A 15,632-nucleotide genomic window follows, 5' to 3' on the forward strand; every position below is an offset into this window, starting at 1 on the left:
TCTACGGTTCTGAAATCATTTATACTTAAATGCAGTAGTAAGCTTTACAGTAATCATTCAAGTTGTAATTTGCAGTGACAGTTCTGAGCAAAATACACATTTTTCGACATAACCTACCAAGTAACCTTACACAAATGAATTTATGACACCACAATGAACAGAATGCTTGCATAATCGGAAACGCGATCTTCCATAATGAAACCAAGAGCTAAATTTGAGCAATGTCCAACGAAAAACGTGGGGAACAATAAAGGAACGAATGCAATGTTATGATGAGAGAGAGAGAGAGAGAGAGAGAGAGAGAGAGAGAGAGTTACTGTTGTGTAAGCCTAGGCCTATATGTAGAGCTACTCATTTCATTATTTTTTCTTTTAGAGATTGAGCGATACTATATTTGTATAGTATGTTTTAGCAATGGAGAGAGAGAGAGAGAAACTATGGCAACATCAGTCATCAAGAAACATCCAGTTACTTGTGTTTTCCCGCCGAAGTTCTCACTCTGCTCCCCACATCATAGAGAACGCTCTTGCGGATTTAAATAGATTTGGTCAACCTACCCTAGCTGTCACAACATTTACTGCCATTAATTCCAGCTGACTTTTAACACTGAAATACAAATATGAATGTGTAAAAATTAAAGAAATTATCATTACCTCATATGATGATGCAATAATAAGCCTGTTCATAACAGAAAACGAGTAAATATTGCCGTTCTGATAAACAGTACTACATCGTGATATCCACATACTATCTTTTAGATCTCTATGAACGAAGTCATCTTAGAAATTCTGATTACTTGGGACATGCATGGTGTTTTTAAGTATCTGAACGTTTTTGTTTTGCAGATTTACCATATGTGATATAATTTGCATTGTATTTTCATATTCTAGAGTAAATTTACCGAGATTATGTGTTTTCGGGTAAGAAAAAAATTAAAATTCGATGAATGAAATCTAATGAAAACTGTATCCTCACTTTCCTTGCCGAGTGTACGTGTCAACAACTATTAGATGACTATTCCCACAGCAGGTAGGACTAAGTTTTGCCCAAAAAATGTCACTCCACCCACAGATCAGCAAGAGATTATAGGCATTGTGAAGCATTCTCCTGGAACATCTGTTTCCACCCCACTAAAATCATGCTACCAAACTGATGTTCTACTTCACTAGACCAGGCAGCATGGGAAAGGCACATCTGTAGTTTTGTGGGAACAAGTTAGAGGTTTATTCCTTCCTGCCCTTCTTCCTCGCAAAGCCAGGTTTTATGCTACTTCCAGAGGAGCAAAGTAGCTTACAAACCTTATCAGTCAGTGTTCTATTAGGAAAGTGTCTGGGTGCTCACAGCACATGATAAGCTACTATAAATTGATGGGTTTCTATTGAATAAAACAATTTTTATTAATTTTTCCTTTAAACTATTAAAGACGTGCAAATCTCCTGACCCAGGTATGCTAAAACTCAACTCAATTTTGAAAAGAATTTTGCTCAGTTGAAATGGTAGAGTGTAAAAGTTTTTCTTAGCTAATTCCTCTGGCTGGGGAGGTGAGGAAACTAGTGACATGTGGTGCTTTGGAATTGCCCATCCCCCACCACAGTCTTATTGTGTTGTCCAATTTGTTAAATTCATTAAAAGTCAAAACAAAGAAAACCATACAAATAAATATGGATTTATAATAATAATAATAATTATATTGAAACAAATATCTTCATCAAATGGAAAATGGTGATTAATATTTCATCCAGAATGTCCCATGAGAATATTCTAGCCTTACCTGTTCTTTGCTGATATTTGCACTGTCATTGTATAAATCAGACTTTGTGAGCTGGTGTTTTGCTTCTTCAAATACCTTTGAAGATACACCGTTATTTATATTTTTGAAAGGTGGAACTTCCCTTATAAATTTAGGGGGACTCGTATCTTCCACATCATTAAGGAACTCGGCAAATATCCCATAGTCTTGCCTGAGGGCTGCAGATAAGTCATCCTCACCATCAGCATATTCTTTTTCAATGTGAGCTGCTGTCAAGCTGCACTTCCATTTCTTGCTTTCTACAAAAACAGATTGCTTTAATTTCATAATCTAGACATACAACCATTTCAAAATAATTATACATAAATAACCAACTCTCCAAAAAATTTTTCCTGCTACATTCAAACATGCTTTGCCTTTTTAAATGAAGTTTTCATAATAAAACTAATATTGTAATACTTACTTGAACACCTGAATTCGCCCTTAATCCCACTAGCCTGAACAGCTCTCCATTACCAATCCCACTAGTGGGAAATTTTAACAGCCAGGGTTACCAGCGCTGCAGGTAAAATCTTGTCACTTGAGTTACCATAACAAATGGTTGGCAACGCTGACACTGGTGTGTGCCGACACTCCTACCTTCGTCAAATGCTTTATTCAAGTTCAAAATTGATGTGGGGAAAGGAGGGTGGGAATCATTCAGGTGTTCAGGTATATTACAATATTAGCTTTATTATGAAAACTCCATATTATAATACACTCCCTGAACAACTGAATTCACCCGATTAACAAGATTTAAAGGAGGAGGGATCAATTCTATTCCACGCCCCTTTTTACAACCGCAGAGATAGTAGCTCACCAATCTGCTCTGCATAGGATATCTGTTTAGTCATACATTCACCATGTTAATCAATGCTTTTGGTGAAGAGACAAGCTGGAGAGTACTTTGATTGTCAGTAAGGTCAGTACTGTCTCAGTCCATCGACCTCCCATGTGGCTCTTCAGAACCTCTCATGTATGGAGGAGTACAATGAGCCTCCCATGTGGCTATTCAGAGCCTCTCATGTATGGAGGGGAATGAAGCAGTGTGCAGAGCCGCTGTCCCTCCGGGTAACCCACCTAGGTTGCAGATAAGGCCCGACGACCAACAAGTGACGAAGTATCTCATCGCCGATGTAAGAACCTAACCTACTAGAGCATCCCCTCAGACTCTCGTAGGGAGACTATCAAAGACTAACATATTTAAAACGTACTAAAGCTAAGTTCATGTGATTATACTATCACTGCTGCCCAAGATTCTAAAGACTAAAAGGAACTCCTCTCTCTAGTTAACCTAAGAACCTCCGAACTAAGAGAATACCACCGCAGCTAAAATGAACACAAACTAGATATTAGAGTTAGCCGCTACACACGGACTAAGAGAATAACCCTCCAACGAGGCGAACTGAACATCTCTTAAGTAGAAGAAGTAAACACTGAGACAGACTTCCAAGTGGCAACCTCCAGAATAGAAGACACTGAATAATTCCTTAGAAAGGAAGATGAAGTGGCCATACTCCAAATACTGTGCGCCTGGGGTAAGACAGAGCTTAAAGACGACAAGAAGAACCCGGAGAAGCCTGGGAAATCACCTCCCTCTGAAAGTAACTAATCGCATTCTTTGACAGTGGACGGGAAGGATTCCGAGAAGAGGCAAAAAGTGTACGCGGACGAGGACGGAGCTTCTCAACCCTTGATAAATAGACTTTTAATGCTCTCACCAGACATAAAGACATCTCTGCTGGATCGCCAGCAACACACTCAGCAGAGAAAGAACCCTAAATGAACGAGGCAGAGGGTTGACCTCCGACTCCCTCTTCGCCACAAATTCTGGAAGAAAAGACAAATACCTATCCTTTCCCACATAGGAAACCAACCTAGAGACTGCCTGAAGCTCACCCATCCTTCTAGCTGTAGCTAAAGCCATAAGAAAAAGCACCTTCTTAGTCAGTTGTCTTAACGTTAGATCTTCAATGGGTTCAAAGGCGGAGGAACGCAAAAATTGAAGTACAGTGAACCCCCCGTATTCGCTGGGGATGCGTCCCACACCCCCCGTGAATAGGTCAAATCCGCAAATGCTTAAAACCCCTCTAAAAACACTTAGAACTGCCCATTTTGATAGCTTAAACCAAGAAAAACCCTGTAAAAATGCTTATACCTGAGTATTTTAATAGTTTTATCACAAAAAAGTGCATTTATTCATGAAAATTATATGAAAATACAGTAATTAGTGAATATTTCTCAGTGAAAAATACCGTGAATGGGTGAATTTTCCATGAAAAATGGCTAGATATGTTCCACAGAGAAACCAGCAATCGTGAGTCTGAACCATGAGAATGCTCTGAGGGGTTTTACTGTACTTCAACAGATCCCACGGAGGGGCCCAAGTCGCCAATGTTCAAACTTAAAAGAAAGTAACAAATTATGGATGATCTTACTACTAGAAATTTTGGGAAGATGGAAACTGCTATGCACTCAGCGGTAGCCAGCAATAGCCGAATACGAAAGACCCATGACTTTCCGCAGGAATAAAAGAAAATCAGCTATCTTAGCAATAGAAGGTCTAGAGATGGAATGACCTTCCTTATGACACCAACTTCTATACATTGTCCCTCTGACCTGGTAAGGTTTACGGGTTGACTTTCTCAAGCTGAAAGAAAGCTGTCTAGTCACAGCTTTAGGGAGTCTGGCCTGTCAAGCTGCTCGCTCGATAGTCACCATGCAACTAGGTTCAGCACGAGAGGGTTTGGATGATAATGGTGAAAATACAGTTGTCTGAGATCTTTCCACATGAGTAAGAACATCAGAACTTCCGTGAGGAATTCTAGGAGTTCCGAAAACCAAGGGTGTTGGGGCCAGCAAGGAGCTATTAGAGTCATAGACGTCTTGACACTCTCCCACAATTTCCTGATCACCTGAATAAGACCGAATGGAGGAAAAGCATACACCAGCATGTGATTCCGATTTTGTAACACCGCATCGGTGCCTATTGACATGGGGTCCACCACTGGTGAGAAATAAACCAGAAGACGATGGTTTAATCATGTCACGAATAAGTCCACAGTTGCTGGCCACCTCCGGAGAACCTGACATGCTACTTCCTGAGCCAAAGTCCACTCTCCCCCCAATAACTGACGAGAGCCACTTAACGAATCAGCCAGTACATTGAGACTCCGATACAAATTGGGGAAGAAGAGACAGATCCGAAGGGACATAGCTGTCACTCTTTAAGAACCCCATTTAAACCTGACAATATCCAAAGAGAGTGCGAAGGAGCCTCAGTCTGATTGTGCAACACATCCTCCAAAGCATCTGCTCCCCTAAGAGAAATCCCTACAAGCCGAGACAACGCGAGACCTAGACAGGGTTGCCTTAACTGATTCGTTGAGTGGCAACCTGACACCTGCCGAAGGGTTACCTTGAGCTGAATAAATTGCCTTACACGGAGAAAGAAAAGAAATGTCCTGCCTGTTAGAAGCCACCACTGACACTAGACAGCCGTCTGCCTCCTCCAAAGCGTGTCTAACCTGACGAACCAAACCAGCCCACACGAAAAAGGAGCAGGAGCTGGCTTAGTGGCATAAAAAGACTCAAATAAAGACTAATTTGACGAATGCAGTTGGTCCAGAGCTCTTGCTTGAGGGTACAAAGAAGTAACATACTCAAGCATACGTCTGTAACCGTTACTGCTAGCAAGAGGACATTCTAAGTCCACAGGAATCTCCTGAACCTCCAGATGAGAATCCTGTTCCACAAGTCCGAACAGTCTAAGACAGACAAAGGAGGAGAAACTGAATGAAGCCCAGACGACGACGAAGAGTCTGCAAACAGACCATAACCAGAATGCTGAACACCAACACCTAACCGGGTACCCAGAGCTGAATCCACATTGTTGATTCCACTGGGAGGAAGAGAGGGAGGAACTGAGAAACCCAGAGCTGAGTCCTCATTGTTACCAAAGGGAAGACGAGTGAGAGGAGCCAAACCCACATTGCTAAACCCTGGGGGAGTATGCGCAAATGAAACCACTTGCAGCGGGACGGAAGAAGACGAAGAGGAAGGAGGGAGAATGAAAGAGGTAGAAGCTACACTTAGAGGATCCGCAGCGGAAAATGTAGGCGATGACAGCTGCAAACTGCTCAGAGAAGGTACCGCAAGACCAGTCAAAACAGCGGAGTGCAAACCCGAACTAGAAACAACAGGCAAACCCTGTGAAATACCTGATACTACCAGAACAGCCGCTTGATGCGGAAGCAAGGGGTCGCGCACCCAAAGGATTGGAACATGAAATGCCTGAGGCCAAATTCTGCCGAAACTGCGTTTTCACCTGTCCGGAAGATCCTCCTACTGAAGAAGACTGTACTGAGGAATGAAAGGCGGAAGACAAAGGAATAGCAGATGAAGAAAGATTTACCTGAGAAGAGGAAATGCCAAAGTCGAAGAAGGAGGGAAAGCGGAAGATGCAGAAGCCGCGGGAAAGACAGAAGAAGAAGAAGAAGAAGAAGAAGAAGAAGAAGAAGAAGAAGAAGAAGAAGAAGAAGAAGAAGAAGAAGAAGAAGAAGAACCCGAAGAGGAGACTGAAAGAGAAGCAACGGAGAATGTGGGAGTGGAAGATAAAGCGACAGATAACCCAGAGGAAGAAGAAGAATCCTTAGGACGAAGAGACAAAAAGTACACAGAATCCGCCCCTCCTTGATAATCCTGAAGCATGTCCGACATGAATTCTAGACACTCCTGTGTCACATACTCTCTAATGTTAGAGAAACCATTCAAAAAACAACCTCTCGCCATAAGTCTGTACCCTTTTGAAAGACCCAACAAATCCGCATTATATTCCGCCACGTCCAACTGCCGATCACGCAAACCACTTTTAGAAGCTAAAAAAGACACACCAGAATCCATCTTACTAGATGGAGTAGGAAAAACAGAGAAGGGGGAACTAAAGTAGAAGATTCAGAAACAGTCGAAAGAGAGTTAGGAGCTAAAGCAAAAGGATTCTGCCCCACAGGAACTGAAACATTGACTTAAGACTTTGAGCCAGACCGAAACAGAAGCGATGAAGGCGAAATACTCACACCCGGAACCGGAACCCGTCCAGGAGAGCATTTCTGCACACTTAATGCTTTCTCCTTACTACCTAATCCAGATCTATCCATCTTTGTCATGCATTAAATTTATCATCAACACTACAAGGGGGTTATGGGGGAGGGGGGGATCCTTCACTGCCTGCTCCGCGCTGAGGGGGCCGGCAGAACCTACCCATTCGGAGGCTTGCAGTTCTCCATTACCCTCAGCACCGTTGGGGCTGGTTCTGGAACAGGCGGGGAAGCTGAAAAGGAAGAAGGATTAGACATCCTAACACTACTACTATCCCTATCTGAAAATTGTTGAAAAAGACGAGCTATTAAATTTGTCATACTAATTGCAATCCTATCCTCTATCTGTTTGACTACCTCTGAACTCGCTAAATCTTTCAACTGATCTGTAACAGAAGCCTGAGACACTTGAGGCAATGAAGAATCTGACCGCCATTTGCTGCCAGCCAACGACTTCCGATGACGAATTTAATCCTCCATCTCTTCTACCGTCCAATCGGAACATTCATCGCAACGAGTCTGCACATCACACTTAACCTTCCTACATACCTGACAGATTGAATGTCTATCGTGTCTCAAGGTACTCATCTGTCTCTTGCAGGAAGAACAGGAGCGATGAGAGCTAGCATCCACAGTCGTAGGGGCAGTCGAAGTTGAAATTGAAGCCGAAGGCGCGGTAGTAGAAGGTGAAAGAGAAGACTTGTTCATGATGACCAATCGATTCCGGGAACCGGCAAATCCAAATCCAAAAACGTTCCACGTCGAAAATATCCAGAAAAAGCTCAGCAACCGAGCAGAAGTCATAAATCAAGGAGAAAAAACCAGTAAATACAATCCAGATCTTCACCAGAAATCCAAAATACAAAAGAGAAGTTGGGCAATAGGATTAAACTTCGCACTGCGGGAGGAAACAAATGTCCAGCAGCGTGTACAAAAAACAAATTGACGAAGGTAGGAGTGTCAGCACACAACTGGGTCAGCACTGACAACTGTTTGTTATGGTAGCTCAAGTGACAAAATTTTACCTGCAGCGTTGGTAACGCCAGCTGTTAAAATTTCCCACTAGTGGGATTGGTAATTGAGAACTGTTTGGGCTGGTGGGATTAAAGGCGAATTCAGGTGTTCAGGGAGTGTACTGCATTAGCTTATTTTATTGTAAACTATGGTGTATCAAATCATTCATAACTTTTATGAGTGCTTTCCAAATATTTCCAGAGTATGGTAATTAAAAAGAATGAAACATTGCAAAAAAACTGTATATATCTGAATTATCAAATTATCATACCAGAGTAATGACAGACAGTGAACCTTAAAGCCATTAAAGGTGTATGAGTTATACAGTATGCTAGCTACAAAGAACAAAATTCACATAAAGATGCTATTCTTGAAACATCAATTCCATTTCATACCCACTGGTTATGCTAAACTAATCACAGATGGTGCAAAGTACCACAGTAAGTAGAGACCATTTTTCATAATACGGCCGCCACATTACTTGAAAAGCTCAGTGCAAAGGCAGAAATTACATTATTTTTTATAGTGTAGTCGCTTTTTCCATCCTCAAGGAGTTACCTTCCATGGTCTACCAGAGCTCCATGGTGACCAAACTAATATCAAAGAATTCTCTTCTAGTTGGTCTTTTTGGCCAGGTATTGTGTCGTAATGATTAACAGTATAACATGTGATGGCGTACATAATGGACTCAAAGATAAGAGGGAACTTTCCCTTATCTTCAGCAAAGCTGAACCCAGTTTTTCTAACAGCAAAAGAACCTGCAAGAAAGAGAAGTGACTATTGCTCGTGCGGATCCGCCCTCTTGTTTACAACTGGGCCGTTAAAAGACCAAGGAGCCATTACTCTCTGTTGGTCAATGCAGGGTGATCCCTTGCCCAAATCCCATGCCTTTTCATCAGGGAAGTGGGAGGGTTTTGAGGACTCAACAGCGACAACCAAAAATAGGTTTTTCTTATGTCAAAACCTGTTGTTTGATAGCATAGTCGCTTGTTTCGTCCTCAAGGAGATTTACAAAGAGGTTGACAGGTAACGAAAAAGGCTTAAGCTCTCACTTTTTAATCCCAACACCCCAAAGGAAATAACATTTCTGGTCCAAGGTCAGGCCACAGATTTCAAGTCCCATTCTTTATTCCAAATACTCTTCAGGTTTTGATACCAAGGAACAAGAAACTATACACAAATTTACATTTTAGGATGTAGTTCTGCAGACGAGATGTTACTGCTGCTGCACCACCTGCGGAAGATAGCCCACTTGGCCTGGTAGGCTTGGCTGGTAGACTTACGTCTACATCTAGAAATAGCATCCGCAGCTGATAGTCCTTGATGGAACTTCCAAAGGTGAGGCTGTTTGAGAAGATGTGAACTTTGAGGCAGTAACCTTGAGAAGTCCACAAGAAGCTTGAGAAGGTCCGGGAACCATTCTTTGAGAGGCCAAAAGGGCACTATCAGGGTCACTGATACGTTTCTGTGACTCTTCAATTTGTTGAGAAAACCCCCCTCACCGTGCTGAATGTGGAAAGGCATAGAGGTCCAGGTTCGACCAGTCTATCAGCATTGTGTCTGCTGCCCATGTCTTAGGATCCAGGACTGGTGAACAAAATAGAGAGGGTAATTTTTCGACGTGGCGAACAAGTCCACTGTCGGCCTGCCCCACAACTTCCAGAAGCTGTCGCAGAAACTGGAGTGCAGGTTCCACTCTGTCGGAGGGACCTCACCCCGTCAACTTAATCCGTCTGCCAAGACGTTCATCTTTCCGTGGATGAATCTGGCGATAAGTCTGACCCAATTCTGGCCTCCCCAAATTAGCAGCTCCTTCACTGTCTGACAAAGGGAGAATGAGTGGGTTCTGCCCTGATTCTTGATATAGGAGAGAGCCGTGGTGTTGTTGGAATGTACCATCATGGTTCTGTTTGCTACTGCTTTCACAAAATGCTTCAGGCCGAGGTGAATGGAATAAAACCTTGCCGTTTCTATGCAGCTTCCTTTGATCCACAGACCAAATGCCGGAAGCTTCCTGAGTGTCCAGAAGAGCTTCCCACCCCTGGTCTGAGGTATCAGCATAGAAGGAGAGATCAGGGCTTGGAAGTTGTAAAGACTTTCCCTCTGAAAGTCTCTCCCTGGAAGTCCACCACCAGAGATCCTCCTTTAACTTGCTCATAACTGGGAACGACACTGTGTCCGATTGCTGTCTTCTGTTCCAGCTTGCACATAGAAAGAACTGAAGGGGCCTCATATGAAGTCTTCCTAGATTTGCAAACTGTTCTATGTATGAGAGGGTTCCCAGCAGACTCATCCATCGATTCGCTGGGCAAACTGGAAGCAAAAGAAGGTCCTGTACTGACTGAAGGCAGGACTCTAACCTCTTTGGGGAAGGAAAAGCCAAACTCAGTGAGTTGATCCTCATCCCCAAATACAGAATCTCCTGAGTTGGGGCTAGTTGGGACTTCTCTTGAAGAAGGGTAGTCTGCGGATCCTTCGTGCACTGTTCCTGAGACTGGGAGTGGAGGAGCCAGTCGTCTAGGTATAGACTTACGTTGATACCTAGGAGGTGAAGCCATCTCGCAAGGGGTGACAGGACTCACGTGAATACTTGTGGGGCAGTGGAGAGACTGAAACAAAGGTCCCGAAACTTTAAGACTTTGCCCCCAAAGACAAATCTAAGGTATTTCCTGGACTCCAGATGTATTGGAATATGGAAATACCTGTCCTGCATGTCGAATGTTATCATCCAGTCGCCCTGCTGGATGGAGGATAACACTGACTGATTTGTCTCCATTATGAACTTTGTCTTCTGTATTAAGAAGTTCAAAGTGCTGACGTCGAGGACAGGTCTCCATCCCCCCAATGACTTGGGGACCACGAACAAGCGGTTGTAAAATCCTCTTGAAGTCCAATCCTCCACTACCTCTATGGTCTTCTTCCTTAGGAGGGAAGACACTTCCTCCGAGAGAGCTACAAACTGCTCAGAGCCCTCCAAGTCTGCCGTCAATGCGATCAGCGAATTCACAAGAGGACAGTACTCTAAGAATGGGATCGAGTAACCCTCTTTGAGCACTTTGATCGTCCAGGGCTCCACGCCTCTTGCACTCCACCTCTTGCCAGAAGAGGGAGAGTCTGGCTCCCACCGGGCGCACGAAGGATAGAGGAGTCACTTTTTGGAAGGGGTTTTGGCTGAAGTCCTCTTGATGGACATAGCAGAGAAACGCACCTTGAAGCAGGGTCTCGAGAAATCCTGTCTTCCTCCAAGAAAGGGATGCTGTTGCAGAGGGGGGAGAGACTTGGCAGAAAAGGCAGAAAGGCCCTTAGGGCACTTTGAAGATTGTGCAAGAAGGTCTTGGGTTAATTTTTCTGAAAATCAGTGGCAATCTCCTACACCGCTAATTGAGGGAACAAAAACTACTTATCCAAGGGAGAATATAAAAGTGCAGGCTTCTGAACAGACATTACTCATCTTGTGGTGAAGGAGCACCACAACTCCCTCTTCTTCAAAACTGCTATGGCGAAAAGAGCTGCAACTTCGGAGGAGCCATACCTCACTGCCTTATCCGCACAGGATAAAATACCCAGCCAATCCGCAGCCAAGTCGGGCGCTAAAATGTCATGATCTTCTATTTTCCTGGTGAGAGCTCCTATCAACCATCCAGCGAACTGAAGGCTTCCAGGACTTTAAACAAGTGCTTCACAAGGTGATCAAACTTCGAAGAAAACTTCAGCAGAAGAAAAAGCCAAGTGACGAGCCGAGTCTATCAAACCTGAGAAGTCATCCTGGGAAAAGATAGCACCTCCCAAGGATGGACCTTCTCCGGTTGAATAAGAGAGATACCTCCTGGCTGTCAATCTTGCAGGAGGAAAGGCAAAAGCAGCCTTCCCTTGTTCCCTCTTAATGGACAACCAATCCTCTACCTCTCTAAGCACCTTTCTCACAGACTAAGAGAGAACCATCTGAGGCAGGCACGAACTAGAATCTGCTTGGTTTCTCATAAGGAACGTGGAAGCGGGCGGCACTGGAGCAGCTGGTTGGAAATGAGAGAGGATGGTTGCCAAAAAATATCTCATCAGGGAAGCATAAGCCATAGGAGGAGGGTCTGCACTACTACTTCCTCCTCTGAAGAAACAGGAGACAAAGTAAGGTCTTGAGAAGGCCTATGTGAAGGGGGAGCCTTATGCAGAAGGCCCAAAACATCTTCCAACTGCTCCTTGATATGCGCGAAAGAAGGATCTTCAGGCACGTGAGCAGGAGACAATGATGTAGGTGTGCGTTCAGTGGAAGTTGGGTGGACAGTTGGCACTGAGTGCTTTGTGGGAGCCAAGCTGGCTTAAGGCGGGCACTCTGGAGTATGAGGTGGGCGTTTTGGAGTAGGAGATGGGTGCTCGACGACTGGCTAACACTCTGGACGCTCATATGGGCGCATAAAGTTCAGCATGTGAATGCTCAGAAGGGCAAACGGCTGCGCCACGTGCTGCAACCTGGTTGCGGACTAGCGGAACGGTCTCTAGCATGCTTCGGAGAAAAGGGAGAGGCGTCTCTATCAAGATGTCTCTTCAAGGGACGAGATTCACCTGGGAAGTGCCAAAAACGCCTCTTATTAGCACTAGATTCACTATCGGGGTCAGACGATAACCAGTGGGCACTCACTGTGACGCCTTTCCAACGGCTGTCAGAATTATGAAGCACTGAGTTGGATGAGGGGGCGACTGCCTGCGGGCAAACCCTGCTAACCTCCTTTGGACCTCCGGTATGTCTGCTCCCAAGTTCAGGGGAGTACGACAGTGACCTTCGTCTGGGAGCGTCAACGGGACGGACAGCCACCTCCTCCACTGGCAGTGACACTTGTTTAATACTCTGCACTTCGTCCATAAGGACTTTAAGCGATCCACCCAACTTAGAATCAGTATTAACTATGAGATCGAATTTACGATCGAACTTACTCTCGAGGCTGGCTACGGTACAGGGATCAGAAGCACGGGAGCCAGGAATAGGAGTTGATGGAGAATTATTAGGAGGACTATGGATGGGGGCTAAAGCAAGGGCAGGAGAAGAAGGAATGTTACAGTCAATGAGTTGAATGTTAGTGACAGACTCTATGCTCTGAGCTCTACTCTCTACACTCTGAGCTCTACTTTTTGCTCTAACAGCCACCTTCCTTTTCCTATCTCTATCTAACTTATCCAAATGAGACCTGAGAACCTTCCATTTCTTCTCATTCCATCCAAAACATTCATCATAAGTGAGCTCTATTGAACACTACTGTCCTCTACATTTTGCACAGATCGTATGACTATTGTAGGTTACTTTGGTCATTTGGGTCTTGCAACCCCCCCTATAATACCTAATACTTGATGAATGGAATCAGACATCAAAAATACACTAGAAAAACCACTAGGCTAAGCTGAAAAGCTACCAAAATAATGGGTGCTCCACCAAATCCTTGGAAAAAGCGAGGAAAAAACCTCAAATTCAACCACCAAACCATTCAATGTTGACGGTAAAGCCGGCAGAAAAGTAGTGACGATTGCTGTTATGTTGTACCTATTGTTCCCTAATAGAGGGTGGGGTAGTTACCTACATTGTAAGCAAACGGATCGCTACCATGAATTTCAAATTTTTAACTGCTGCACAAGTGGAAAGTGTAGCTATGTAATTACTTGGTAAGTTACATATATGAAAAGTTCTTTTCATTCCTCATTTGTTAAAATGCCCTTACTGCCCACCTTCCCACCCTTCATCTTTCACATCGACAAATCCTAAAAAAACTTCTCTTTCTATATGAAGAACTGCTCTATCAATATCAGGGAAGCTTCTAGTCATTCATGACTCCACTTTGTAAAGGCTTTCAAAATGCAATGACCACTTATGATTTCAAACCATTCATGACAATTTTAACAAAGTTAATGCACTTATAAGTCTGATTAAGTTCCTGCATTTTATTACCTCAAGATCAGGATCTGCATCAATGAATGTCTGGATGAATTCAGACATCACACAGATGTAAGTGGCCTTGCAACAAGGATATAATCTGATTACGATGCTACAACAATGAGGTTGTGTAGGAAGGTGAAAATAAAACCTCAACATTCTTATCTTGTACAGTATTTTTTTTTTACTTAGTGGAGGACACAATGGAGAAACTTTCTTGAAGTGGCAGTAACCCAAGCTTTCTTATTACAGTGCAAAACATGAGTGGATGGCTTTTCACTTGTTCTTTCAATTTTCTGGTTATTCACGTAGACAAAGACTGGCCTAACCACATGCCACAGCATTCCATATTATACCAGTGTAAGTTTGTCTTCACAGACCTTGAACCCTTTAGTCTGCCTTACACTTTAGTGATTCTGTGTTCAATTTGGCATTCTCCTCCACAATAACCTAGTTTCATTACAGATGAACATCTGCTCTGGAAGATATCCTGTCACCTCAACCATTTTTTTCCATTCTGCCAGATATCTGGCAGCAGCATCTTTGTTTGGAAATGCAATTCTCCTATTATCTTCCAATAAATGAAAGCAAAAGTGGATACAATAGTTCACACCACTGGCAGAGATGCTTGGGTGAGGGGATCACTGGAACGAACGAACAGGGAGCTCAGAGATTAACTATGTAGGCTGCTAGAAAAGACTGAGGATGCATTTGATGAGTGAAACCGAACTCGACAAATTTCTGGATTACTCTTATTTAAAAACTTGGGATTCTCCACCCAAGGATAAGTGGAGCCTCCAGTTCTGTACCAAATCAACAGTTAATGCAAAACAACTGTATCCAAACAACAGTTACATTAATTTTGAATAATCTCCTAACTGCCATACCATAAGATTACAGTAAGCGTAAGGTATTAATAACATAACAATGAAGATGACCTTATTTAGATGTACTGTACATTCCTACTCACATACTTACCATTTTTGTTATTACCAAACAAACTAAGAATGGGTTCTGCATAATTATTAAGACCAACGCTCTGAGAGTCCACCAGTGTTCCATATTCACTTAAGATTTCTTTCATTCTGTTGAACACAGCAACTTTGTCATCTTTCCTGAAAGTAATACAATACATATTAATGATCAGTTTCAAAGTCAAAATAAAAATTACAAACTCTTTGTAAATACTAGGCATAAACACAAAAACAAAATCATTCTATTTTTAAAAGATTCACTGATGCAGACTACTGCCTTACACATGCCTTTGTAATACCAGTCTCACTTATTACTTGTACTTAGCAAGTGAGCCAATTCCCAGTGACAATCCTCATTGCTTTCAATCACTTCAGTTTCTGCCTACGGAGCAGCAGTGCGTGGTAACTGGCAGTGACAAGGAAGATGGCTGCTCTTGCAAAGTTATGGCTTGTATAGATAAGCATCAAAGCTGTTTTCAACTCATATTTCACAGCAAGTACAACCCATTGTTTTCTTGCACTGAAACTGATTCTATACACTTCAGTCTCCATATAAAAATATGGTAGCCAGTCCATAGTATTGAGCATGAGTGGGCAAACCCAGTGGTTTCAGGCAGTTAGCAAGGTTAGTATTCTTGAATCTGTAGTATTTTTAACTAATCTAATTAACATCACTATCTGGTTTTCTCATTTCGACATTTCCTTATCCTTTTTAGGAGTTTCTGTTCTTGTATGGAGGTGAAATAACTCCCAATTTATAGGCAACAGCTTTTGTTTGACCACAGCCTAAATGCTCTCAGGATTCAAATTGAAGTTGGGTGGCCATAATAGGCTGCAGTGCA

General features: G+C 43.1%; 1 protein-coding gene across 2 annotated transcripts in view; it reads right to left on the minus strand.

Annotated features, from left to right (window-relative positions):
- LOC136853967 (fidgetin-like protein 1) overlaps positions 1-15,632 on the minus strand; it is a 133,518-nt gene that overhangs the window by 109,255 nt on the left and 8,631 nt on the right. For both annotated transcript variants that reach the window (XM_067129884.1, XM_067129885.1), the window contains exons 2-3: positions 14,795-14,931; positions 1,772-2,049 (exon numbers count right to left, since the gene is read on the minus strand). In XM_067129884.1, coding sequence (XP_066985985.1) covers positions 1,772-2,049; positions 14,795-14,931 — 415 coding nt within the window. The remainder of the gene's footprint in view (positions 1-1,771; positions 2,050-14,794; positions 14,932-15,632) is intronic.

This window comes from Macrobrachium rosenbergii, chromosome 28 (genome assembly GCF_040412425.1).
Source record: "Macrobrachium rosenbergii isolate ZJJX-2024 chromosome 28, ASM4041242v1, whole genome shotgun sequence".
Classification (NCBI taxonomy): Eukaryota; Metazoa; Arthropoda; class Malacostraca; order Decapoda; family Palaemonidae; genus Macrobrachium; species Macrobrachium rosenbergii.